The sequence below is a fragment of the Pelecanus crispus genome, chromosome Z, assembly GCF_030463565.1.
Source record: "Pelecanus crispus isolate bPelCri1 chromosome Z, bPelCri1.pri, whole genome shotgun sequence".
NCBI lineage: Eukaryota > Metazoa > Chordata > Aves > Pelecaniformes > Pelecanidae > Pelecanus > Pelecanus crispus.
In genome coordinates, this window is record NC_134676.1 from 39,111,933 (window position 1) to 39,138,421 (window position 26,489).

General features: G+C 44.0%; 2 protein-coding genes across 2 annotated transcripts in view; both read left to right on the forward strand.

Annotated features, from left to right (window-relative positions):
• Window positions 1–1,007: 1,007 nt before the first annotated feature.
• CZH9orf40 (chromosome Z C9orf40 homolog) lies at window positions 1,008–6,739 on the forward strand. The gene is made up of 2 exons (XM_075726944.1): window positions 1,008–1,343; window positions 5,394–6,739. Exons 1-2 carry the CDS (start codon window positions 1,008–1,010, stop codon window positions 5,550–5,552), a joined length of 495 nt encoding a protein of 164 aa, XP_075583059.1. The 3' UTR covers window positions 5,553–6,739.
• Window positions 6,740–19,502: 12,763 nt separating this feature from the next.
• Window positions 19,503–26,489, forward strand: part of TRPM6 (transient receptor potential cation channel subfamily M member 6) — a 94,527-nt gene continuing 87,540 nt past the window's right edge. Inside the window, exon 1 of the mRNA XM_075727092.1 lies at window positions 19,503–19,634. Coding sequence (XP_075583207.1) covers window positions 19,503–19,634 — 132 coding nt within the window. The remainder of the gene's footprint in view (window positions 19,635–26,489) is intronic.

Consider the following 26,489-nt stretch of genomic DNA (forward strand, 5'->3'; position numbering starts at 1 on the left):
TTTACACAAATAGGCAGTTGAACTCTTGCTTTCTAGTTGAATGTCAATATCCTATGTTCTGGTGGTTTTGTTCTTTGCCCACCCCACATTGTCACAGGTGCCATATTTTGTGTTGTTTTGGGAAAATATGTTTTTATTTACTTAGGTCAAGTATATAGTGATGTGCTTCTATTTCTAATCTAGAAAATGCCAGTTTTCCCCAGTGTTTTCCTTTTGAATTGTAACAGCTGCATTAAGAGTTGGAAGCAGAATAATCTTGTGAATAAGTTGTGTGAGTTAGTAGTGTTATACCTGCAGTCCTATTTATGAGTTCTTTAAATTTGTCACTTGTGTTTTTATGCACAGGGATAACTGTGTATTATTGAATGTGGCCAGATTCTTCTTTTCAGTTGTATACTTGGGGGGGAAAAATGCTTAAGGTGTTTATCAGCTGAAGCCAAGACTATTTAATTCGGGTCACTGTTAAACTGTACGTGGTGTCGGGTGTAAAATAAAATGCTGCATAATCCTCAGTGTAATGCTTCTTTACTCTCCGTATGAGTGTCCCGTATCGTTATTTATAGCATCAGTCGGGAAGGGCGGAGCGGGCGGTTTCACCTCTCTGCCTGAACTCCTGCTCTTCGCCCTGTCCGTGTTTTCGGACTTGGTTTTTCCTGGCTACTGCAGCTCGCCCTGGGGCCAGATGCGGCTGCTGTTTGGTTTTGCCCTTGCCAGCCCCCTCGGGTGCGGTTTTTGACTGCGGCTTCTCCGCCCGGCGCTCCGGGCAGACCCGGGGGGGGCCGGCGGCAGCGGCGCCCTCCGGGCCGCGGCCCTCGTCCCGCGCGCGCCCCGCCGCCCCGTCACTCACCGGTGGGCGGGGCCGAGCGCGGCGCCAGCCCCGCCCCCCAGCGGCCGCGGCGCCGGTGGCGGCTAGCGGCGCGCGCATGCGCCCTGCCCCGCGCGGCGGCCGTGCGTGCGCTCCCGGGGGTCACGCGCGCTCGGCGGAGCCGCCGGCGCTCGGCCCCCTGATGGCCAAGCGGCGCGCGGAGCCGTTAGTGTGTCACGTGCCTGTCAAACGGCTCCTGCGCGAGCCGCCGCCGCCGCCGCCCCGCGCCCCCGCGCCCGAGCGGCGCCACCGGGGCGAGGCGGCGAGCGCCGGCCCTGCCGCCCCGAAGCGGAAGCTGGAGGAGGCTGAGGCGCCGCCGGGCAAGCGGCCCGGGCTGCGGGGGGGCGGCCCCCGCGGGGAGCAGGGGGACGCGGGGGGCAGGCGGCGGCGGCGCGGCGGGTCCGCGGCGCCGCAGGACGAGCGGACGGCGGAGGGACGCGCCGGTGGCCGGGGCAAAGAGCGGGCCGCCGCCGCTGAGGTAACGGAGCGGGGCTGGGGCGGCGGGAGGCCTCCCGGGCAGGGTGCCGCGGCGCCGCCGTGGGCGGGCCCGGGCTGCTCGCCTCCGGGGAGAGGCAATCGTGGGCGGCGTTGGTGGCGACCGAGGCGTTACCGGGGGGGCCGGCAGCTCGGGCCGCTGCGGCGAGCGCGGGTGTCGCCCGGGGGGGCTGGCGGGCCCTGCGGCCGGCGGGGGGCCCTGCGCCTCAGCCAGGCGCAGCCGCTTCCCCCGTGTTAATCGCTCGTCAGCCTCTTAAAAGTTTGGTGGTTTTTTTTTTTTCCCCTCTTCTCCCGATGCAAAAGACGTAACATTTCTAGCTCCCCCCCCACTCTCCCCGAAAACCGGATTGGAAACAGCCTGTCTGGAGCTCACCTTAGTTAAGTCTGTCTCCATCCAAAAGTATGGTGGAAGCTTGAAGAGTTTATTTTGATAGCGTCTCTGTTGCTTCAGGTTGTAGGTCAAGCTTACTACACTATCTGGCAACTTTCTTAACTTTTTCTTTGGGTTAGGCATTTAGTAGCGATACCAGAGCTATCTTTGAACTAAAGCGTCTAGCGAAGGCGGTGGTCAGGGGAAGGGATGTATCAGGATGTACTGAAATGCGCGGTGGACTGTGATGTTTCTGGTTAACTTTGGACGAGGTACATTCTCCCTGGCCTTGACCGCATTTTACACAGTAGGCCAGAAGACAAAATATGTTGCTAAGAAAGTTTTAGCTTTGCGAAAAGAAAATGTTAGGTGAAATTTCGTGCCTATCTAGAAGTTTGATATATGTAAACTCACCTTTCCTCCCACATGGACCTTTTAAATAAGACTGAAGTGTTTGATCCAGTGGTACCGAAGTGGCAGGAAGTCTCATCAGGTCAGATGGACTTTGAAGTCCACGTTTAGATTCTGGTTTTGAAAAGGTCATTCCTTTGGTAGTATAACACCCATCTATGACCTGTGAAGAAAACTGGCTTTTCTTTCTCAGGCTCTGCCTTTTGGTGGGGTTATTTTTTTTTTTTGGTTGCTTGGTTGGTGGGGGTTTTTTGTGGTGGTGGATAGTAGAATTAAGGCACGAAGGAACTGAGGGAAAAATTCTATATCCTATGAAAAGCCTATGTCCTTTTTAGGCTGTACCTTTTAAACACAAGCATATCTTTCATTTCTGAAGGGAGAACAAGCATCTTCTGAAGCAAAGCAAGTTGGACAAATTGAGCAAACTTGTACAGAAATGTTTTACTCCATCACAAATATGATGCTGAATTCTTTACTTATTCCTAGGGTTATTAGGCATAATTTTGTAAGTGTTAGCAGTGGTAGGAAGGCAACAAGCTCCCTGTATTTCCGCACAATAAAGAGTATTTCGCTACATAAAATGTTTTTGTAGGACTGTATTTTTCAGGTTGTTTCCCTAAGTACAGTATTGTAAATAAAATGTTTTTGCTTTAAAATAAAGCTTAGTTAACAGCAGGCAAGAGGTGTTTCTTCCATCTTCTGTGTGTCCTATATGTTTGAAAATCTTTCACAAAGATATTTCTGATGATTACTTTTACGCCTTTCTGAAAATGCAGCTGTAGGTTGGCATTATGCTTTGCTGTTTGTGTCTTGTGTAGTTCATTACTGTAACAAGCACAATCCGGATACTGTTAATTTCACACTTTGTTAACGTTACAAGTAATTCCAGTTATGTTAGAGTTGGCCAGATAGATAGATAGATAGATAGATAAATAAATAGATAAAATGTGAGTTTTATTTGCAAGCACACCTTTGCAACTGGAATTGGAAAATTAACTCCATAAAAATTAAACAACTTCATCCATAGAAGCTGAGCTGTTGTATCTCTGAGCTTGCTGCATGTTGCCTACCTTGCTAGAATTTCTTCTCAAAACCTATTTTGAAAGATATTTAGGTGAATATGAGTATTTGACAGTTTATTTTGCATTTTATGTATTAATGTTTAGTGTTTGCACCTGTCTTGTGTGCTCCTTGGGCTTGTTCATTTTCACGCTGAATCTTTCTGGGAGATACCAATAAACTGAAATACTGCTGCTCTGGGGACTTGAATGCTCTTGAAATTAAGCCTTTTTGTAGTGTGAGTCCAAAATTAAGAGTATGTATATTTTTGCAGCTATGAGGTTTTAGATTATTCTAATCTCCTTGAAACAAGAATGCTGTCATTTACTCTGTGTGTGCAAAACATCTAGCACAGGGGTGTTCTGACTTTTAAGTACTTAGTTCTCACAGTGTGAGCAGTAACTTCTTATTAAAGTATAAGGGAAGTTCAGATTAAATGTGGGGAGATTTGTGAGGGTAGCTCACAGTTTCTGAAACTCCATTGCTGGAGATGTTTTTCAAAGAACTTGTTAGCCACCTGCCTTGCACAGTTCTGTGTGAGTGACGCTGCCTAGGTTGGAATATGGACTGGAAAATCTTCTCTTTCTCTTTTGCACTTCGTTGTTAATGCTGTGCAGTACAAAAATTTCGGTTTACAAGAATATTGATGCAAATGTGTGCAACTGCTTATAGTTTTTGGCTTTCTTCCGGTTTCCATATAATCAATCGTTCTGTTCCTGTGGCACTATATCATTTAACTGGTTTTGGTCCTGATTCTAATTAATGGAAGCTTTGGTTCCCAGGTAGTTTTCCCTGAAGACCATCTTTTCCTAGTGAGCAAATTCATGTTAGTAGTACTCTACTGGCATGCAGCCATCTTGCTGCTATGAAATGTCTTTCATGCCTCTCTTAATTATTACATGTTTCAAATAATGCAGGTTTTTTTGTAGTAAAAGCAGGTTACCTAGTACAACAAATTGTAGTTTGTGAGAGGTTTGTGTGGTAACAAATAGAAAAATGTATTCTTTAAATGGAAAGTATGGTGAATTGATGTACTTCTCTCTTATGGGGAGTGAAGGGGAAGCATCATTTTTCCAGTATCTGAGAGGGTTTAGGGATGATACTGTGATTTTTTGAACATTACATTTTTCTATTCTGTTGCGGAGCCAGCAGACAAAGCTTGAAGTTTTTCAAGAGCCATACCAAAAGAGTTATGCCAGTTTATTTGTTAAAAATACTTCTGTTCAGCACCTGTTACAGCTGAGACATTAAAGTAAAATATTTAAAAATTCCCATTGTATGTTAGGAAAAATTCAAACCAATACTATATGGAAAAGCATTATTTTAGGTTTGAGGCAGCATTCAGTGTTTTTACATACCAGAAGAAGGTACGTGCTCAAGACCCAGGGAATGCCTTAAGAGTTCCTCTTCTTATGTGTATCACGTCCATAGAAACATGTGCAGATTGGCCACTGTTTGTAACTATGACATATGGTTATAAAGAAACAGTGTGTTTTCTAACAGATATTTAAAGAAAAAAAAAAAGCATAATTGCAAAGTAGTGGATAAGTACATGTTCCTCCAAGTTTTCTCTTGTACTACTTACCAGTTCTTAAATGTTCCCCTCCCTGCCCCTAGAAGAGATCTTCATTTTTCTTCTGTATACTTGAGTACAAAATGTAGACACAGAAAAGAAGAAACGGAATGTGGCAGAGACACTACACAATGCTTTACTTTTCCTGCAAGTATCACCCTCTGAGTTGATGTAAAATAGCTAAATACAGCCTTCTGAATACCAGCTTCTAAATGTGCATGAAATCTGTATACCATTGTGAGAAGAAAATGCAGTGAATGGTTTTTGTATGCAAAGTCCAGTAATTGCACAAGTTTTACAGTATCATTCTGTGCAAAGATTAAAAGCTGAAGACATTGGTGGTTATAGAAATATTTCCCAGAGGTTGTACGGTAGTTCTTTGCAAGAATATTTGAAAGGACAAAACTAAATTACGACTTGGTTGAAATTTTCTATGGTGTTTTCCTTAGAAATAGCTCTTATTTTTTCTGTATAAAATTCCAAGAACTGTTAATATGGAACAGCTGAGTAACTCTTCCTTGGTTTAGTTTCTTTTATAAAAGTTTCTTTTTATTATTTTGTACTGCTGTGATACACATTAATGTTTTGTTGCCTTTTTGTTTATTTGTCTCTTTTCAAAGCAAGAAGAAGATTTCTGTCAGTATAACTCATTCCTGTATTGGAGAGCGCCATTGCCTACTATTGATTTGTCTGATATTCAGAACGTAGATGGAGAGACTCCACCAGAAGCTAAAACTCCTTCAAGGACTGACACCATGGAGACTGAAATGGAGACCTGATCAGTTGTTTCATAGCTGAGCACCTACTTGCAGGAAACTTGTTCCCATTTGGATTGAAGTTTTTCTACTTGGGAAAAGAATAAGCATGGTTCTGCCTTCTTGAAGAAACAGTGTTATGGCAGTCTGCAAAAGCAAGTCTGAGTTGTCTAAGTGGATGGGATAATCACTATTAGGTACTTAATAGTAAGCTGTCTGGGGGTGTACAGTGTGGAGGAGGCCATGATGTCTAGCAAGAATGCTTGAAAACATAGAGGCAGGGTAAAAGAAGACTACAGAAGATTAGAACTTTGGGATGCAATTAAAGGAAACAGGTGGATATGTTACATGTCGAAAGGAAATGGAAAATCATTTTGCCTGTCCTGAACAAAAGGATGTAACTGTGGTAGCTGAAAGTGAAATATTTATCACGTGAATTCATCATAAAGTACACAAACTGTAGCGATCTTTAATGTGTTTGTTTTTTTTTTTTTCCTGTGTAATAGCTAAACCAAAAAATAAGAGCCTACCAAAACCAGACAAAACATTCCCTTTCCTATGCAAACCAAAACCAAGTGTGGCAGGGAGCAGCGGGGAGGAAAAGGGGATCTTTCCTTCTGTAAGCTGCCACTCTTCTGAAAGTTTTTCCCATTCTCCTTGTGAAGAAGTTTTTTTCATCTTCTCCTTTTCACATTACCCAAAGCAGTGGGTGGCCAGCTTTTAGGTTTTTGGTCCATTCTCAAGTTAATGTTATTCTTGCTCTTTGTGATGTTTGCTCTGAACCAGTTGGTAGCATTGAAATGGCGGGTGTGTGCAGATGTGTCAAGAAAAGATAATGCAATATAAAATTACCACATACACTTTTTCAAACTTAGAACTGGCTGAGGTGTAGTTTTTGCAGAGACTACGGATGTTGCAAGAAATTTTTACCGAAGTTCATTGAATTAGTGTTTTTTGCTGTGAAATATGAACTTAATGCTTGTCTTCTGTAATTTAGTTACAAGTTGAAGTACAATTAGAAATACTTGTCTTTAATAATAGACTGATGTTGTATGGGCAGACTGTCAGACTTTGCAAATGTAGCTTGTCTTTCAGGATAGCAAACACTGTATTTTTGCTGGAATCATCATTGAAGAAGGCAACTTGTGATTTTTTTTTTTTTTTTTAAACTATGTATTTGCTAAAGGACAATAAAATTTTGCCTGTGTGTATTTGAAAACTTTGGGACTATTACTGTGTGAAGTTCCTGACTTTATTTGTTAAGCTTGTTGCTTCTATAACTTTGTCATTTTATTAGGTCTTTTTGCTTAAAATAGTCAGCTTGTTAGCCTTCTTAGTAAACATATGGAAACTTTTTTGTTTAGTATTTGTGCTGTAATGTATTTATATTTGTTCATTGCTTATTCATTTAGATTGTTAGGGTCTCTTAGTACCCACAGAAGAAAGGAGGTGGCTTAGTGACTTAAGCATTTCATGGTGCTTGTTTGGATATGGTCCTGCCTGCTATCAGATGAGCTGCATACATATTTAAACAATATGTATTTTTCTCACACATTTTTAATGGTATTTTTTAAGTGCAAATACATCAACTTGTCTTAGGAGGTACTTTAAAAATGTTTTTAAAAACAAACTCCTTTTGTGGCAAGAGTGCAACTGTTATTACATGTTTAACATAATCAAAACATATCAGTGAGGGAATAAATTTATTAGTTTGTGGAGGTGTTTGTTTTGGTTTTGGTGGTGGTTTTTTTTTTTTTTTTTCTTTACCCTAGGGAATATATGCATTCCTATATTTGTGGGTTTTATAGTATTTCACACCACCCAGTAGTCTCAGGATCCAGTATTTTCCATTGTTAGCTAGTATCTTTGCAGACATACTTTAGTCACTTAAAATCTTCTTGGAGCTTCATATACAGTAGGTATGCAGCAATAGGCTGCATTTTAGCATGTAAATCTATCTCTCCTTTTCCCTGTTATTATATAATAATCCCCTATTATATTCACAGGACAGAAGAGGTTTTATTATTGTCTTCAAAATATGTATTTGAGCTATTCGATAACAAAATAAGCCCTTTGAAACAAATTAAGCTTGCACTATGTTGTAGGCTGTATGTTTACTTCATTTGCAATTATGCTGTAGGCAAGCACTCTCTCCTCTTACCTTGTTCCAGTTGTGGGCTCTGGGTTACGGGCTGGAATGTTACGGCTACTTTCAGATCATTTGCTGAGCTGATTAATTTTTTCCATTCATCTGTTTGCAAATAGAGGCAAATTTAAAAGCCTTGGAAAACCTTTTGAAATGAGTCCGAGAGTTTGGTTTGTACAAAAGGCTGGGCAAGGTAAGGGGGAGTGATGATAGATTACATAAACTTTGCATTAGAGCTGTCAAAAGGTGTGATCAAGACATGTCATTGCTGAATGGTGTCTCCAGATGTGATGTGTCACTGTGGGCTGCCAAAACCCTGGTCTTGAATTCCGACTCCATTTTTCTAGAGACCTCTTTTTTAAGGGCTGTACATAAACTGTAAGTAAGCTTGAGATGTTCTAATTTGCATGTGCCTTCATACCCAGTGAGAAGAAAATGTTCTTTTGAAATAACAAAATGTCAGCACAAATTCTAAGACTACTCAGGAGTAGTGTAATACCTACCAACTGATGATCTTCATTTGGTATGTTCTTAAACTCTCAGAAAAAAAAATTGTTTATATTCTCTCTAGGTACTTGGGAGTTTGCTTTTCTCTAAAATGTTCCTCTCTAAAAGGAAGAACCACTGTCAGAAGAGTAAGAAAATGTACTGTGTAACCACAGAGATCATCTGGATATTACCCAGGTTGATAAGTGTGTTGCATCTGGAAGTAGCACTGTAAGGGTATGGGCATTCCAATGAGAAGTGAAATGCTGGCGTTTAGTTATCAGAGCAGCTTTAAACAGCAAAGTAGTGTTACCAGCATGTCAGCCTTTGTACATTTTCTGTCTTGTTCTGAACTGAAGGCCTGTTTTATATGTTCTGATTTGTGTTTATTGAAGGCAGCGCTGTATTTATGGTTCCCAAGATAGGTAGGTCTCCAGGAGAAGCTTAAAGCTCAGTCCAAATCAGGAACATAAAGAACTACTATGAAAAAGAGGCTGCATTGATGACCATGTCTGGGGTAAGTAGACTGTGGTAGAAAGAAAATGAAAGAAAGAAAGTGGGGAATGGAAGGTAGGTGATGATGAAGAAGCAGGTTAGCAAAGGAGTGCAGGCATAGTTGGCCAGCAGAGCAATGACATGAAGTAGTATTTTCAGCACTGGCTCTGTCTTCAGCACATCAGCATTTGAATATGGCGACCAACAGTAAATGTATTAGTTTTCTCGCTGTTTGACAGTTACTGCTTGATGTTTTTTCCTGTTGGCAAGGCCAAGAATTTAATGGCCATTAAAAAAGTACACACTTATGTATATGGGTAGCTGGAAAATCCACAGGATCCTTTGTGTAGAAGAGAGTACAAATGTATGTTTCCAGGTAGCACCAAAGATAATTACTGCCCAGCATTTGGCAGCTAGTTCTGGTTATGGCAGCTTTGTTGTGGGGAAGTTGTGTATTTTTGTGAAAGTGTCTAATGACAGCCACAGTAAGAGATGTTAGACTGCACGGACTCATTGTTTGGTGTAGCAAAGCTTATGTTCAAAGAAGCATTGCAAAATAGTATGCTTGGGCGGGCTTAGTTACTTCCATGCCTACAGTTATAACCTTGACTCTCTAGGTGGCAATACACATACGCAGTAAACTACAGCGAATCTGGAAAATGCTTTGGGTGTGCTTTTATTCTGACCTGCTACTGAAAATTCGAGCAGTGACATCATGAATGTTAATCATTTCCTTACCGTGATACATACATAAAGGCAGATCAAGTCACAGGTTCCTGATTATAAGGTGACATGAGGTCTACAGCATAATTGGAGTAAAAACGTTTTGTCAAGAATTTTTGCTTTATCTCTCATTTCTCTCTCTACACCCTGCCCCCCCCCCCAAAAAAAAAAGCTATCCGTTTAACACATGGGAATTTGTTGTCAGTACTTCCTGCACTGTTTCCATTAGTTACAACTGGAAAGCAAGCTTTATCTGGTTGTGTGTTGGATGGAAACTTCGGTCGGTGGCTGAAAGCTACTTGAAATGTACTCGTTAACTATGGGGAAGAAAAAGGTAAGTGCTATTTTATAAGAAACTAACTCACGTAGCAGTGTTTAAATGTTGATATATAGGTAGCAATATATCTGAAATGTATGAGGAAATTTCAAGTAGGGTTTTTCAAGTCTTATTAAAAGGTTGCTTATTTAAAATTCCTATTTCAGACTTTTTGTGTTAGAGAATTTGTTGATGCAGCAAACAGTATATTTTAATTATTGATATTTCATTTGTAAGTGAACTCATTAGTTATTACTAAGTATGTTTTAAACACTCTTGGTCAGAAAAACAGCATTCATGACTTCTTAGCCACTTCTAAGGACTTGAAAATCATTGTTCTTTCTTCTCTTAAAGCTGTACAGATCATAACTTTTTGACTACTGAAGGAAAAAATAGTTTTCTTGCTACTAATACATTGCCATTCCCAGGGAAAAAAATTTGAAAGGAGGATGGAGGCAAAGTCAATTTTTGTTTGTAATTTTATTTTGCCTTTAAGAATTATTGTGGTGGGTAGTGGTTTTCCTGGCTTTGTTTTGTCATCTTTTATAATAGTGAATTTTTGAAAGAAGGGATATGGACTGGCTAAACATTACATTTTTTTCCAGTTTTCTCATATGAATACCCGGGGTTCATGTTTAGATTGGAATATGATGAAGTAAGTGGCTTACCAAGTATGAGACTGAGGAAAATAAGCAAAAATAGTATAGTACTATCTTCAAGGGAAGTTTTTTCATGCAGAGCTATGAACGGAAATGAGTCACATCTATTCACTGTTCTCTTGCACAGGTGAATTTTGTAATGTCCTTCATTTGAGCAGTGCACAGTGCTCTTCTAATTAAATTGGAACACACAATAATTAATTCCATTGAATCCACCCTAAGTGTCAAATGTCCTTTCTCTGAAGCCTGATGCTATATAGTGGATATTTCCTTTTGGTGCTTCAACTTGCAGAATGTGAAACTTGCTTTCAATTTCTTTTACTTCTTGGCATTTTGAAAAACTAACTTTGCTTCTGATTGCATAAAAAGCAATTATTATGTAGGAACTACTTTGGCATAAAGTAAGCTACCAAAATCCTATGGTTTCATGATTGTGAGTTGTAAACTACAATGTTTTTTGATCAAATAATCACAAATATTGCATCCGTGTATCCCATAATAGTTAGGTTTTCTACTTTTAGGAATTGGAGAAACCTGTGATTGAAAAGAAGGAAATCTACTTCAGACAAAGCTCTGTATTTCCAAATGTGTAATGTGCAAACACAGAGACACCAAAGACAGCTTTTCATTGTATGAATTGAAGCCATAAAAATAATTCTAAAGTATGACTGTGCAATATAGTATGATATGAGAAGGAAAGGTATGGCTAACAAGGAAAAAATGTTGCTACTTTGGACATGAATAGTAGTATCAAACCTGGAACATAAATATCAAAATGCCTTCATTTCTATGACATGGCAAGGCTTCAGGGAGAGATGATGATGATTTTGATGCCCAGTATGTATTTTTTTTTTTTTTTCTTAGAGTCCATACATGCAATGCACATACGCCCAAAGTGCTTTAAAGATATAGCTTGGTCAGTGGAGTCCTTTTGAGTCAAACAAGTAGGTACTGAGAGTGCCTACTTGCCTACCTGGTTTTATGCCAGCAAATAGCCTAAAAGGTAGAAGAGGCTCCCTATTATCTTTCTTTCTCATTATTTTGAGCTGAGACAGATTCTGGTACCTGCATTTCAATGCATTCCTTTCTCCCCCGTTTATGTTGTGCAGTGTATCTGTGAATACCCTGGATTTGTCAGTGCTACTAACTCCAATCTCAAATTGTTTTGGGATTTCTGTTTTATCTTTGTTAGTGTGGTCTTGAACTATTGTGAGGCCACAACTAATTTATAAAGAGCAGTCATTTCAATAATGAGTTCAGAAATCAAAACACCCTTTCTCACATTCCTTAGACCACATTGTATAGCGATTACCAGTGTCTGACTTCAAAAGACTGATAAAAGTGCATTATTAGGTTTTCCTTTTCAGTAAGGAAAATTATAAACACTTTGCCTTTTAGAAAGATAGAATTTTGAATGTCTCTGTATTTCAGTGGTACTGTTTCACTACAGGCTAGAGTAGTAGAATTTCATTTTTTGAGATGTACTGTTCTGACTTACCTAAATGCAGTGTACTCATGCTATAGAAGATTTGTGCTTTCAGGACAGCTGACAGTAAGTGAGCGGTAACTGTTAGCATTTAAAAGAACAGGTCCTTGGTTTTTTATCATAAGTCTCAAGTAGTCAAGGAAACAACAGTATTTTCAGTGTATTTTCTTAAAAAAACAAAAGGTCTATCTGATCACAGATTTTTAAAAGATAATCAGTCGTACCACTTTAGGCAAGGATGCAATGAAACTCATCTAAAAGTGATGAGTTCATCTTTGCCCATCTACAAGAAGGCTGGAAGAGGATCAGGGGAACTGCAGGCCTGTCAGCCTGAGTTCAGTGCTGGGAAAGATTATGGAGCGGTTCATCTTGAGTGCACTCAACAGGCATGTGCAGGCGAACCAGGGGATCAGGCCCAGCCAGCTTGGGTTCATGAAAGGCAGGTCCTGCTTGGCCAACCTGATCTCCTTCTCTGACCTGGTGACTCGCCTGGTAGATGAAGGAAAGGCTTTGGATGTCATCTACCTGGACTTCAGCAAAGCCTTTGACATCGTGTCCCACAGCATTCTCCTAAGGAAGCTGGCAGCTCATGGCTTGGGCAGGCGTACTCTTCGCTGGGTAAAAAACTGGCTGGGTAGCTGAGCCCAGAGAGTAGCGGTGAATGGAGTTAAGTCCAGCTGGTGACCAGTCACAAGCGGTGTTCCCCAGGGCTCTGTTTTGGGGCCAATCTTGTTTAATATCTTTATCAACGATCTGGATGGAGGGGATTGAGTGTGCCCTCAGTAAATTTGCAGACGACGCCAAACTGGGTGGGAGTGTCCATCTGCTGGAGGGGTAGGATGGCCCTGCAGAGGGACTGGACAGGCTGGATTGATGGGCCCGAGGCCAACTGTATGAGGTTCAACAAGGCCAAGAGCTGGGTCCTGCATTTGGGTCACAACAACCCCATGCAACGCTACAGGCTTGGGGAAGAGTGGCTGGAAAGCTGCCTGGCCAAAAGGACCTGGGGGTGTTGGTAGACAGCCGGCGGAACGTGAGCCAGCAGTGTGCTCAGGTGGCCAAGAAGGCCAACAGCATCCTGGCTTGGATCAGGAATGGTGTGGCCAGCAGGAGCAGGAAGGTGATTGTCCCCCTGTACTTGGCACTGGTGATGCCGCACCTGGAATACTGTGTCCAGTTTTGGGCCCCTCAATACAAGAAAGACATTGAGGTGCTGGAGCATGTTCAGAGAAGGGCAATGAGCTGGTGAAGGGTCTGGAGCACAGGCCTTATGAGGAGCGGCTGAGGGAACTGGGGTTGTTTAGCCTGGAGAAGAGGAGGCTGAGGGGGAGACCTTATCGCTCTCTACAACTACCTGAAAGGAGGTTGTAGTGAGGTGGGTGTTGGTCTCTTCTCCCATGTAGTTAGCGATAGGACGAGAGAAATGGGCTTAAGCTGCATCAGGGGAGGTTTAGGTTGGAAATTAGGAAAAATTTCTTAATGGAAAGGATGGTCAAGTATTGGAACAGGCTGCCCAGAGAGGTGGTGGAGTCACCATCCCTGGAAGTGTCAAAAAAACGGGTAGACGTGGCACTTTGGGACATGGTTTAGTGGACATGGTGGTGTTGGTTAATGGTTGACTGAAGATCTTAGAGGTCCTTTCCAATCTTAATGATTCCTCGTTTTTACTTTCACTATAAATAATCCAGCCACCAAGCCAGGAAACACAAAATTGCTATTCTGCCCTTAATTGGTTTAGTGGTGGACGTGGGTAATGTTAGGTTAATGGTTGGACTGGATGATCTTAAAGGTCTTTTCCAACCTAAACGATTCTATGATTCTATTGATTCCAAGTAAGCTTAAATTTACTTTGCTTTCTTCTTAGAAATCTAGGTACCGAAGGTGAAACTTAGGCAACCAGCAAGAAACAGCCAAGTTAATGATTTTGAAGGTTCATGATGTGTCATGTGTCTTACCATGTAGTATGTGGTAGCTCCTCAAAACACAGCCTGAAAGCAATAATAATCCTAACAGAGCCCTGCCTAGCTGATGCTAGCATCTCAGTATTTTTACGTGGGACTTCTGCCTGCTGTTGACTGCCTGCTGCTTTCAGGGGTCAAAGTGATGCCCTGCAGACCAGGTCAAGCTTGTAAGGTGAATCCATATGGTCACTCACCTCTTGTGCTGTGCATGATGGGGAGCCTTGCCCAAACCCCACAATTGCTAGGACAGCCTGTGAAACCCAACAGCCAGGTGTTTTGGACTCGCCTGCAGAGCAGTCAGCAATTGTATCTTCATTGTATCACAATATCAGCGTGAACTTGGATGTGCCTTCAGCTGCCCCCAGCCTTTGGAAGACTGGCCTGGGACAATACTCTGGGACTCTGTGAATCAGCCCATCTTCTTACACTAGATAATCTGGCGTTGCTTTAAGTCTTCTGCATATTCCACTCTGAGAGCGTGTGTACTCAGTGTACTTGACTGACACCCTACTAAGTGTCTTCAGGTTTTCCTCTTGCCTGCAGCCATGGGTGACTGAAGGACAGCCTTCCTTCTGCCTTTGTGAAGCACAGAGCCTCCTGTGTATTCATTGCTGTTTACCCTTAATTTTTAGGTAAACAGTTTTACGTTAGTTCAAAATAAAGAGATCACATGGATAAGGTGGGTTTTTTTTCCAGTCTCAAGCAGGAAGTTTTTTGTTTGTCTCCTTTCCTCTAAAGCTTGAAGCGTTTGCTTTGGTATGTCTTTTGAGTGTGAATAGTAACACAAACCTCCATGCTCGCAATTCTACCTTCTGTAGAGTTCCTGTGAGAAAGATACATTGTATATGGTATGAAAAAAAGGTGGGAAAGAACACATACTGAAAATTGTTTTAAAATGAGGATTTGAAAGCTCTGGGGTCACATGTGGAGAAAGTGTCACTGAAGAATCCATATGCCTGTCATTTGACACAGGCCAGGGAGCTGACAAGTCAGAGTTCACATCTTCCAGGAGTACTCTGAAAGATGACACATTTGAAAAATCTGTTAACCGGTCTGAGGGATGCAAGGAGTGACAGAGCAAACTGAAGAGAGGCAGTGTCCCCTGAGACTATTCTACAAAACCCTTAAGACTTCTTAGAAGCAGGGATTGTGTTAACGCTCAAGAAAGGCTCCTCAGAAACTTAGAAAATTTTTAAGGTCTTACTGTTTAGCTGCACATATCGTCTGAGGAGTCGTCTAATGCTGAGCTAAGAACAGCAACTGAAGTGGTTATCCTTCAATCCGGCATCTTCCTTGTGCTTGTCACCATGATTGTTACCCTACAAAAGTACATTGCGCTTCTCCATCACTGTGAAGGGTTTCTTTCAAGAGATGGAGACTACTACATCTTAAAGCTGCCAAACACACTCCTACCCTGAGTCCTCTTAGGCTTTCTTCACTGATTTTCCTACCTCTGTTAAGGAAATCGAGTGACAGAGACCCATGACACCATCTGAAATGTTACTTCTCAATTCTGGACAGTGACATCCTGCCTTAGGAAGCAGTATGATGGTTTCCATGGGACTATCACTAGAAGCACAGAACCTATTCATGATTGTCACGAGACTAAACTGTACCATGACATTTTGTTCTTTGGCTCTGCACTGACTTCAAAAGTATTTACAGAATGCATTTCGGGAAAATTGATGGTTGGATATTTGTGACTGTGACTATCAAGCTGACAAAACCTACCCCACTACATTCCTGGCAATTCACAGACTCTAATAAAAACTTTTTAAAAGCCAGCTGTTCTTGTAGAATAAATTCTGCAGACAGTCCTGTTGACTTTGAATAATATTTCATGCAAATAACATGTCTGAACTATCTTTTGATAGGATTTTGAGCCATGTTCAGATATCAGTAGCCACTTGTTGCAACCACTGAATAATCTGATTTAAAAAACACCGTAAGAACATGTGACATCCTGGCTGTGTATAATTCAATATTCAAGACTGTCCTCATTCTTGCCTCTGTTGAGACACATGTGTCGTGAACCAGTAGCTTGCCTGGGTTCTGTCATACTTAACTTTTATTATTTTATTATTAATTTAACTAAAATTAATCAAAATTAGTTTATTCGTGATGGGGGAAGTCACGTTCTCCTTCTTGGAAAAGCATTTGTTGGCAGATCAGTGTCTAATATCAATGTGCAGCGGGCAGCAGGAGGGAAGATTTACTACAGTCAGACCTGGAATAATCATTGCATACTTGTATACTGTGAAATAAGCAATAAAGCATGACTTAAGCTCACTCCAGGAGGTTGTCTCTACACACTGTAAGTTGAAGGGGAAGACGAAAGCAGAAGATTCTATTCTGTTGTAGTCCAGAATCTGCATGGTAAAACAAGATTTAAGTTTTGTACTACAAAGAAAAACAATCTTCTGTGGTGCCTTTCCACAGCATGCTAAAGCAGTAGCTGAAACAGTCATCATCTGATGAGTGTGTGTTTAATGTATCTGCTGCCAGCCTCCTGTGTTGGACTAACTTATGAGACTTCTTTATTTATGTTAGAAGATAAAGGTAAATAAGCCTAGTGGCAGGCTGATTGGTTGGTTATGATATGGGACAGGGGAAAAATCTAGAAGCAGTCTTTACCAGTTTCATTCCTTGCTCCTCTCTTTGCTGCTTCATCAGTTCTTGAAGATCTGCTAGGGCATTAAGGCAAAGGTAAAAGTTTGTAGATACTTACGAAACTCAGTGTCTTCAGTGTGTTTGGAGATGATGAAACAATGAAACCGGGAGTTTCCTCTAAAGCAGATTAGTGCGTAAGATGTAGATTAGTTTTGGCTTTTTCATTCCAAAATCCAGATCCTGCCTGATTAGACAGGGTTGATGGAAAAAACATTTTAATATACTTGCTGGATAGGAGGTATGATCTAACAGAACACAGTGAATAGAGCGGGTATCTGGATGCTTATGCCTTTACAGGCACCTCATGGAAACAACAGAAACGAAGCCATACCTGTTTTGGTAGAAGTTTCTGTTAAATGTATTATCCTCCTTTAAAACAATTTTTTGCTAGGAGATTTTTGGACTTTGAAAACTATGGAAGGTTATGCATGAATTAATGCAGTCATACTTTTGACATGTCTGCATTTCACTTACTTAGGACGCGAAAAGCAGAAGGTGTGAAGCGTTGTTCCTAATGGGCATCCAAGAATTGAGCTGGTTGCACTGCTGTTGAAGTGACAGCTTAGACACTGGGAATATAGGATTTATGAAAAAAGAAGCATAAAGGATGGACAAGCAAGATAGCGCTGATCCTAAGGTAAGTCTGTAGAAATGCGATTGATATTCTGCAGTAGGACTGCAGGAGAAAACATCTCAGCAGTTCTGATTTCTAGAGATAACAGGATAAAGAGTACATGATAGTTATGTGGTCTTTGAACTGCTAAAATGTCTTACAAAACACACCACACTTCATATCAGTGAAGTGCTGGGGAGCTGGGTGTGAGAATTTGCAGCATGAGAATTGGTTTGTATGACTTTGCAGAACAGATTTTTAGATCTTCGTATTAGATGATAAATGATGAGTCTTGATTCCAGGGAAGACTGAGAATTTCTCAGGTCTGAAAGAATATGCACAACTTAGAAATGGCAGAAATTTGGAATTAAGAAAATGCTTGCAGTCAGAGGAACATGTACACCTAGCTATGTCCCAGTCAAAGTCCAGAGCATCTGCATGTGCTGGGATACATGTGTTTCAAGTTTCTTACAGGGTTCAGATTCATATGAAGAGTGGGGCCGGTAACAGTGACTGATACGTCCTATCAAAAGAACATTTCTTTATTTAATTTATAAACATTGGTGAAACTAGCAAATTGAGCTGAAAGTTTCTATGCTGTCTCAGGATGACTTGTTTGAGAAAATTTAATTGAAAATAATATCTTAAAAGGTGTGGCTAGGAGAAGAGTAAACATGCTGTTCATCACCTGCTAAAATTTCTAGCAGTGCATTCAGTTAGTGGAAGCTGTAACGCTTTTTTAAGGCCTACTGTGTAAGACGTGCAATGTAAGAAGTCTAAAGACAAAATGGAAGCAGTGTAAGAAGCAGAAACTTAGGTTTGGCAGGGGGCTGGAAGCAGTTTTCTTATCCTCCTCGTCTTTGAAAGAATAGTTTATGTGAAACCACTGCTAAGTTTAACAGCTAATGTTTCAAAAGGCCCTGAGGCATGCCCCAGGGCTGAGCAGGCTTTTCTGCTGGTTTTTGGGGTGCTGCTGAGCCTGGGTCCTTGACCTGATGGTGGGACTGTCTTCTCCCTGGTGCTCTCAGTGGCTCTGCTCCCAGGCTCCTGCACTGAGACTGTGTGGTCCGAAGGCAGGGCTCTCCTGTAGGGGAGGAGGAGGAGGGAGAGCTGGGCACCGTGGAGGAAGATTAGACTTGGACAGGAAAATCAGAAATGGAGAGACCAGAAAATGGGAGAAACATCTAGAAAGAATAAGTGGATGGGAAATACAGATAAAATCCAGAGGCAGGTGGACACTGGAGCTCACAGTCAATACAGCAGCACAACTGAAACCAACGAAATATAACAAATGTTAGGCAAGAAGCATTTGAGAGGGCAGGGCAGAGGAAAAAAGAAGCGGAGGCTGGGATTGATTACAGCAGGAGAGTAAGTTTGGGACAAAAGAAAATGGAGATTGAAAAGTGAGGTTTGTGAGACAAATTGGAGGAAATACAGAAGACTGGAAACAAATTGAAACTTGGATTAAAGGGAGAATGGCGTATGCCAGCTGTGTTAGCCCACACTAGGCACCAGTGGCTATAATTGCTGCAGGTGCTTGTTTTGACCGATGGCTGTGGCCCTCGGCGCCTTCAAGGGCTCCAGCCCTGCAGGAGACAGTGGTAACTGCTGAAGGGGCGTTGAGGTTGCTCCTCTGAGGTACCACCTTCTTTGTCAGCGTGGAAAAAGTGATACAAAAGGTACGTGAAGAAGAATAGGAAAATGAAGAGCCTGAGTATTCGAAACCTTGGGTTTGTATCCATATTTCATCACTTTCTGAAGATTTGAATTAATACACTGGTCGCATACCGGTTTTCTTGTACACCGGCTGAGTTGTTCATCGTCATGAGCTATAATCCAGTTACAGTTTCTTCTTCACTCTTGCATGAGAGTCGAGAGAGAATTGCTGGTTTCCTCTTGGACCTTCCCATCAGGTTTGTCATGAGTGCTGGAACGTTAACTTACACCATGAATTTATTTTCTCCATACTCTAAAAAATGACCGGGGGAAAAACCCCAGGCTGTAGCCGGGGGAGCTGAGGTGCAGACAAACTCGAGCCAAAAACCGTCTGCTGAGTTCGGCACACTCGTGATCCGGTTTCTCGGCGTGATGAAGAACTTGGCAGGGTCGAAGCAAAGCGCCGCTGGGCCCGGGGGTCGCGGGGGAGCGTGTCCGCGGGGGGCTGGGGAGGGGAGCGGGCGCTCAGCCCGGCTTTCGGGGCTCCCCGGGGGAGCGGCAGCGAAGGCAGAGCGGGTTGCTCGGCTGTCCCGCGTGGGAAGACGCGGCCTGCTGCCTTCCAGTGCCGGGGAGCGAGAGGACGGGGCATGCACACAACCACAGACCCGGGGATAAAGGCCGGCGCCCCGGGAGCCGCCGCGCCCCGCGGAGGCGCCGCCCGCCCGCCCCGCCGCCGCGGGACAAGGATCGCGGCGCGGCGGGCATGGCGGCGCGGCGGGACCCGCTCTGCGCCCAGAGGAGGGGCTCCGCCGGCCGCGGCGGCCGGGACTGGCCGGGGGGCGGCTGGCGGCAGCCGCCCCGCGATCGCTGCGCGATCGAAGCCGCGGCCCGACAGGTGAGGGCGGCAGCGGGGGACGGGAGGCGGTCGGTGGCGTGGCCGGGGGTCTCGCTGCTCGCCGGCCGGGGACGGGCTGCCAGATGCCCCGCGGAGGGCGGCTGCCGCAGCAGCGGAAGGTGTTAGGGCCGCTCCTCTTCGTCCTCTTCGTCCCCTTCGTCCTCGTCCGGGCCGAAGTCCCCTCGGCCGGGGAGAGAGCGGCATCTCCCCGCGGAGCGGGGGGCGGGCGGCCGCCTCACCCGAGCCCGCTGTCCAGGTCAGCTCTTCTTTTCGCAGTGGTACGCGCTGCGCTCGCCCTTGGGCACATCTGTAAACGACTTTCTTCTGAAAGGCCAGGCGACCTGGGGAGAGAACAGACCTCGTGGACTGATGGACTCGATGGTCGTAAGGGTCTTTGCCAACCCAAATGATTCCGTGATTCAAAGAGAAGACCTCTGGCTACAGGGGCCTGTTTTGCCGGTGATTTAGTGTTCCGGTGTCGGTGCCGATCCACCCCACCGTGCTTCTGCAGGTGCGGAGTTGAGTGATTTTATACACGCACCCCCGCTTGTACTCTAGTAGCCACGAAAGGCTTCCAGCAACAGGGATTGCCTGTGCTACGAGCAGGACATCGCACGTGCATTTTGTGGTAGTGCCGTTTGAATGCCATGAGGTGTGCAGCGGTTATATGTAACACATGAGAAAAATGCCTCTGGCTCTAGTGAATTTTCACTTCTTTTTACCACGATGCTGACTGAATTCTTTTTTTCTGACATTTAAAGATGAAACGTGTGATTCAGGTGTTGGGGTTTTAGGAACAGAGCTCTGCTACTATAGGTGAAATTGTGAGACTGGATGGTATTTCAGACAGATCATGCTGTAGCAACATATCTAATGTATCCATTTCTGATATACTTGCTGATGTAAGAAGTATGTTTCCAGCGGAATATTCTTTGTGAGTATTTCTGTTTATAGTTTTCAAAATATGCAGTATCTGCCTGTACACTAACAAAAAAATGAGCTAGTGTTTGAAGTTGTGAACACTTGCAGTTAAACCACAAACTCCTTTTCTTGGTACCAAAACACAGTGGCCAGTTTTTAGAGATTTAGTGTATTTTGGACCTCCCAGGGGAATTGCAGTGTTACCTATAAGAATAAGTTTATACTGGTATGAGGCTAAACTGAATTTAAGGAAGCGTCATCACTTTTTTAATGAAAAATATGCTCTGAAGTTGTGAAATCATTTTACAGACTTATCTTTGATAAGTTTATATTATACCATAACAGCCTTATTTAAAGTAGTAACAGGCTTATATAGTAGTACTAAAAAACCATGATAAGCAGCAAATAGGTTAGGTTATGTTTGAACCTAAGTTTCCTTAATAGTTTGTGGCTTGATAAGGGACAAATGCTGAAGCTTTCTTGGCTGTTACAAGGTCAGGGGCACAGAAATTACCCCATAGTGAATGCGCTGAAGTATGTTGTCCCTGGAAGTAACTGCTATCAGCAGGAAAACATAAGACCCGTACAGAACTGTACCAGAGAAACACATTTGTCTCTGAGCTCCACTTTCACTTTTTTTGTTTGTTTGTTTTAATGTTGTAGGGACAGGGAGAAGGTAATTGTTACCTTTTTTATTTTTCCCCATTTGTAACCACCTGAATGGAAGGCAAAAAGTCACGCAGTAGTTTTAAAAGAACAGAAGGTAGGCGAGTTTAAAATTTCTACAGCTTGTAAAGGAAAATGAGGTCTCAGTATGTCTGTAAGTATCTGTACATCATCTTCTGTGCAGAATGGCTTTTACCCTGGGTCCATGCACGCACATTAAGTGTGCAGTGCACACAGTGCTTCACTCTGGGCTGCAGGTAATGTTTTCAAAAACATCTAAACGATTTATGTGCCTAGGTCCCGGTTTTCAAAAATGTTGTTGGCAGGTGAGAGCGTAGGTTCCTCTGGGACCAGTCAGACTTTGAGTACCTCGTGGCTGCTTTGTTTGTGGAGAACCTCAGGGGCCGGGCAGCTGCAGCATGTCACTTCTCTGTCATCCCAAGGAGTTCTTGTTCACCTCTGCATAACCGCAGTGGCAGGTGCCCAGCAATAATAGAAAACAGTTTTAATGGTCATGAGGCCAGAATGGTCCTGGGGTTGCAGTACAGTATAGCATGTCAGGGGAAGGCTGCAGCAGTAAGAAGAGAAGGTCAGTCCCTTCACATTGCTATAAGCACAATGCTGGACATGACTGGTGTTACAAATAGGATGGCAGAGACTGTGCTGGACTGCTGTATCCCATGTACAGCGTCTATCAGCGTGGATCTAATCTGGTTACATCTGCCGAAGCTGAACGAAACCTTCCCAGGAAGAAAATCTATGTGAACTATGTGCAGTACTCTTCCTACTTCCCTTCCTAAATAAGTCACTCCTGCATCCTGCCTTTTCATGGCTCAGTTAATCTTCATTTCTCACTCAGTAGCACCATGTCAGGTGAAGAGGTGGGTCACCCAACGTGTGACCCCCCCCAACAAGCTGATCTGTAGGCTTTCAGATGCTATCTGGGGAGGTGGTAGGTCCAAGCTGGGTAATCCAGTTTTTTGAGAATTGCACTAATGAGTTTGAGACTCTTCAGGCAGTTCACAGCACAACAGGAAGCTGAGGTGGCCATGATTTAGCAAGTTTTAATCTTCCCTCGGTGGTGTTTCAGACTGGCTCTATCAAATGTTGTGTAAAGGTTCCCCGAGTCTTGTAATACGTAAACATATTTCTGTGTAACATGCATACTAGGTGGACCCTTGTGATCCACTCTGTATGCTTTGAATTACCAGTTCTTTTGCTTTATGTTCTCATCTCTAACATTTTACCTCAATTTTTGAGAGCAGGGTGTACCTTCTCCTGCCAGTCCTGAAAGAAAAGAGGCCCCTTTCAGGGGCCATAGCTCTAAGTTAAAGTTCTTAAGCCTCAAGAAAGGCAGGATTTATTAAGCACTCGTCTTCATCCTTTTCTTGGTGCTGGCATTGCTTTGCATCTCTGCTGTAGCACCGTTGCTGGTACACACTGTTCTGAGTTGTCCAGTTCCCTCTGTCCATTGTATGGGAACAGAAGGAGGCACCTAAAAACAGTTTTTGGGGTTTCTTGCTATTCCTTTCACTGGGACAGCAGCTGTGTGCTGTCGTGCTGCATGTTGATAAATGCAAGTCAGAAAAAGGAGTTTTTAAAACTCGCTGGTGGTTGTGACTTCTTGTCACAGTTTCCAAATCAAATGTCCTTGGGTTGCTAATGAAATGAATGCTTCTATTTTTTCCTAATTATTGCATCTCAGTGGTGAGAATTGAGTTCAGCCCTCTTCAGTGTTGTCAGTAATGATGAAGCCTTGCACAGGAGCTGTGATGGGGCAGACACTCACCTCCCAGCCTTCAGTCGTTTCATGTGTAATGGTCTGGAACTTGGTAAGCAGCCATGGCTGCGCCTTGGTGCCAGCCCTGGGTGTCAAAAAATAACATGTTTTCATTACGAGTTGTTTCCTAGCTGCCATGTAGTGCTAGGGGTTACACAGAGGTGATGAGGGGCTCGGTCACATCCGTAAAGGGCTGGTAGCCTGTTGTGACTGTGGTGTCAGCTGGGTTAGGCTGCATTGCTGAGGTCTGACTGCGGCTACCAATTTTTTACCAGCCTGGCTGGGGTGGGATGATCCCAGGTTTGATCACAGCCCTGCTGCTATAAACTACTGCATTTGTTTACATTTTATTGGCGCAATTTAACCCCCCAAAAGGGGTAGAGGAGCTTCTACTAGTGAATCCCAAGTGCTTATGAAATCCATCCATCCCTCCACCCGCCAGCTCACCAGCATTTTGGAAAGACTGGGCGGTGGTGCCATGCAACCTCAGCCCGCCCTGTGAACTTGCCCTGTGCCTGCTCTTCCCAGCACCCTCCTTGCCCTGGCTCCAGCCCTTCCCGCACCCCTTGTGCCAGTGCAGCTCACGAGACTGTCCAAACACAGATGCAGGCAGGCAGCTTGGTGAGCAGGGAGCGCTCCCAGGGAGGCTGTGTGGGCTTTGGGGCTGCCACCCGGGGCAGAGGAGTTGGCAGCGGGATGGAGCAGAGACCTTGTAGGTTGCAGGGGAGTGTGCCTGGGAGCACAGCCTGGCGCGGTGGGGGCCAGGAGCTGCAGCCCGGCTCAGTGCTGGGAGGGCAATGGCAATGGCAATGGCTTCGGGGCCGTCCTTGGCAATGGCAATGGCTTCAGGGCTGTCCTTGGCAATGGCAATGCCTTTGGGGCCGCCCTTGGCAATGGCAATGGCTTCGGGGCTGTCCTTGGCAATGGCAATGCCTTCGGGGCCATCCTTGGCAATGGCAATGGCTTCGGGGCCGTCCTGTCCAGCCCAGCATAAACAGCAACTGCAGCTGCTCCTTGCTTCCCGGTCCTGGGGAAACCCAAGCTTTTGAGGGTCCCTTTGGCTGCTGTTGCAACCTCCAGTGCAACAAACCAGGTGATAAGGCTGCCGCTGCAGAATGTATCCCGGCACACGAGGTCGAAGGCATGGAAAGACCCAGTGGAGAGCCCGAGGGTGTGTTCAGATGCCCTCTGTGGCAGAGGGGCAGGAGGGTGTTTCCGTCCCCGCAGTCCCCAGCGGCTGCTCCCGGGCTGTGGCTGGCTCTTCCTCCAGCTGGGCTGAGGCAGCTAGCTCTTTGTGGGTCTGTGGCGTTCAGTGGGTTAACAGTGTGACTTATATTTAAGAGCAAGACGGCACCACAAAAGGAAAGCTTTTTTTTTGCTTTTTTTTTTTTTTTTGCAAGGTGGTGGGGTGGGCAGAGCTGAGGAGAATCATAGAATCATAGAATGCTTTGGGTTGGAAGGGACCTTTAGAGGTCACCTAGCCCAGCCCCCCTGCACTGAGCAGGGACAGCTTTAACTACATCAGGTTGCTCAGAGCCCCATCCAACCTGACCTTGAATGTTGCCAGGGATGGGGCCTCCACTGCCTCTCCCGTTCCAGTGCCTTACCACTCTCACTTTAAAAAATTTCTTCCTTATATCCAGTCTAAACCTACCCTCCTTTAGTTTAAAACCATTACTCCTTGTTCTGTCACAACAGGCCTTGCTAAAAAGATTGCCCCCATCCTTCCTGTAGGCCCCCTTTAAGTACTGGAAGGTCGCAATAAGGTCTCCCCACAGCCTTCTCTTCTCCAGGCTGAACAATCCCAACTCTCAGCCTGGCCTCATAGGAGAGGTGCTCCAGCCCTCAGATCATTTTTGTGGCCCTCCTCTGGACCCACTCCAACAGGTCCATGTCCCTCTTGTGCTGAGGGCTCCAGGCTCCAGAGCTCCAGAGAATGGTGAGCTGTGGCCAGGTGGGAAACGTAGAGGTGGGACCACGCCTTTAGCCTCCTCAGAAATCATCCAAGCTGTGCTCCCTACCTCTTTGGAAAATGGGATTTCAGTCCCGTGACAGTCTGCCTGTCTTGCAGTGTGTGTGAGGGCTGCTGTACACAGCTGTCAAGCCCATGAAGATATTATTACTGTGTGAGACGAGCGATGGAGCAAAAAGAGCGATGCTGACAGGAGTGACAGTGAACAGTCATGTGGCTCCAGGGCTGAGCTGTGTGGGTCACTCACATCCTTTCAGCTTCATAGTATTACACTTTAAAACAGATTGCTCTCGAACTGTGACTCACTTGGGCCCTTCATGTTTCCTCCAGCTGAATTTTGCAAACTGCATTTGTTTTCCACTTTAGTTACTTTAGATACGTCCTGTCTTCAGAGTCACCTCTCCAGTCAGTATTAATTCCTGTGTTGTGAAAATGTAAAACCAACAAAAGGAAGCTCTGAAATTTACCAGCAGGTAATTCTCTTCCTCCTCCTGGTTTAAACCGGGAAGAGTTTTGTGCTGTGTAATTTTGAATCCTTTGATGGAAGAATGCATTTGTAACAGCAGTGTGTCGTTGACCTCTGTGATCGCTCAGTGCCAGGCAGGTGAGACCCAGTTTCAAAAACAGCAAGTTCATTAGCTCTTCGCTAACATCAAGTGCTGAACAAAGAAGCAGCACTGGCTTCCACTGATCCCGAAGTGGAAATCTGAGCAAGACTTGAAGCATCGTATTGACCCTCTGAGTAATATACCTGAAGCATCATTTTCTTATAGCTGCCTGGGTTTTCACTTCTTTAAAATGACTTGCAACAAGATGATTTCAAAGGGTGCATATAACTTGCTTGAATTTGTGGGATTTTCTGATTATACTGGAGTAGTTAGTATAAGAAGAACAAATGCTTGATTTTCTTTGGAATATGAATGGTACCACTGACTTCCAAAATATTGTCAGTGAGACAGGCCGGAGTGTTTATTAAGGAAACCCTGCTTTTGTCTCCAAAAGAGACAGAGTAAATAAGGCCATTCTTATATTTTAAGATTTATAATAATTTTCAAATATAGTTTGGATTAATTTGCTATTTCTTGCTCTATTACTGGTGCCTGCTCTTGTTTGCCAAAAGTTTTGTGTGTCTTTTATAATTTAGTCTGCAATTTGGACTGTTTTCCATCAATTAAAATCTTTAGAAGATGTCTTTCTGTATCTTTATGTATGACTAGCTTGTTAAATAATCCACATTTTATGCTGGTTTTTTAAGAGGAGATGATATACAGTGCTATATTGTGTTCTAATGCTGGCAAGGTAAGACAAATGTCAGCTTTTAGCAAGGTAGCTGCCGTCAGCCTTAAGCTGATCTTTCCATTGCCTGTGTGGGCCACAGTTATGAAACAGCAATAACCAAACTTCATCAACAATTGCCGTGCTTCTAGAGCAGTGGGCTTTGGACTGGCCTATTTTTAGGCAGAAGGCTGAATTACGTTTCGTGTCACAGTGACTTTTTGTCATTTCCAGTTGGGGA

Excerpts from the sequence above, each read along its gene's own strand:
- CZH9orf40 (XM_075726944.1), top strand. The coding sequence starts at position 1,008 with ATGGCCAAGCGGCGCGCGGAGCCGTTAGTGTGTCACGTGCCTGTCAAA. Across the intron at positions 1,344-5,393 it reads AGCGGGCCGCCGCCGCTGAG|CAAGAAGAAGATTTCTGTCA; the intron begins GTAACGGAGCGG and ends CTCTTTTCAAAG.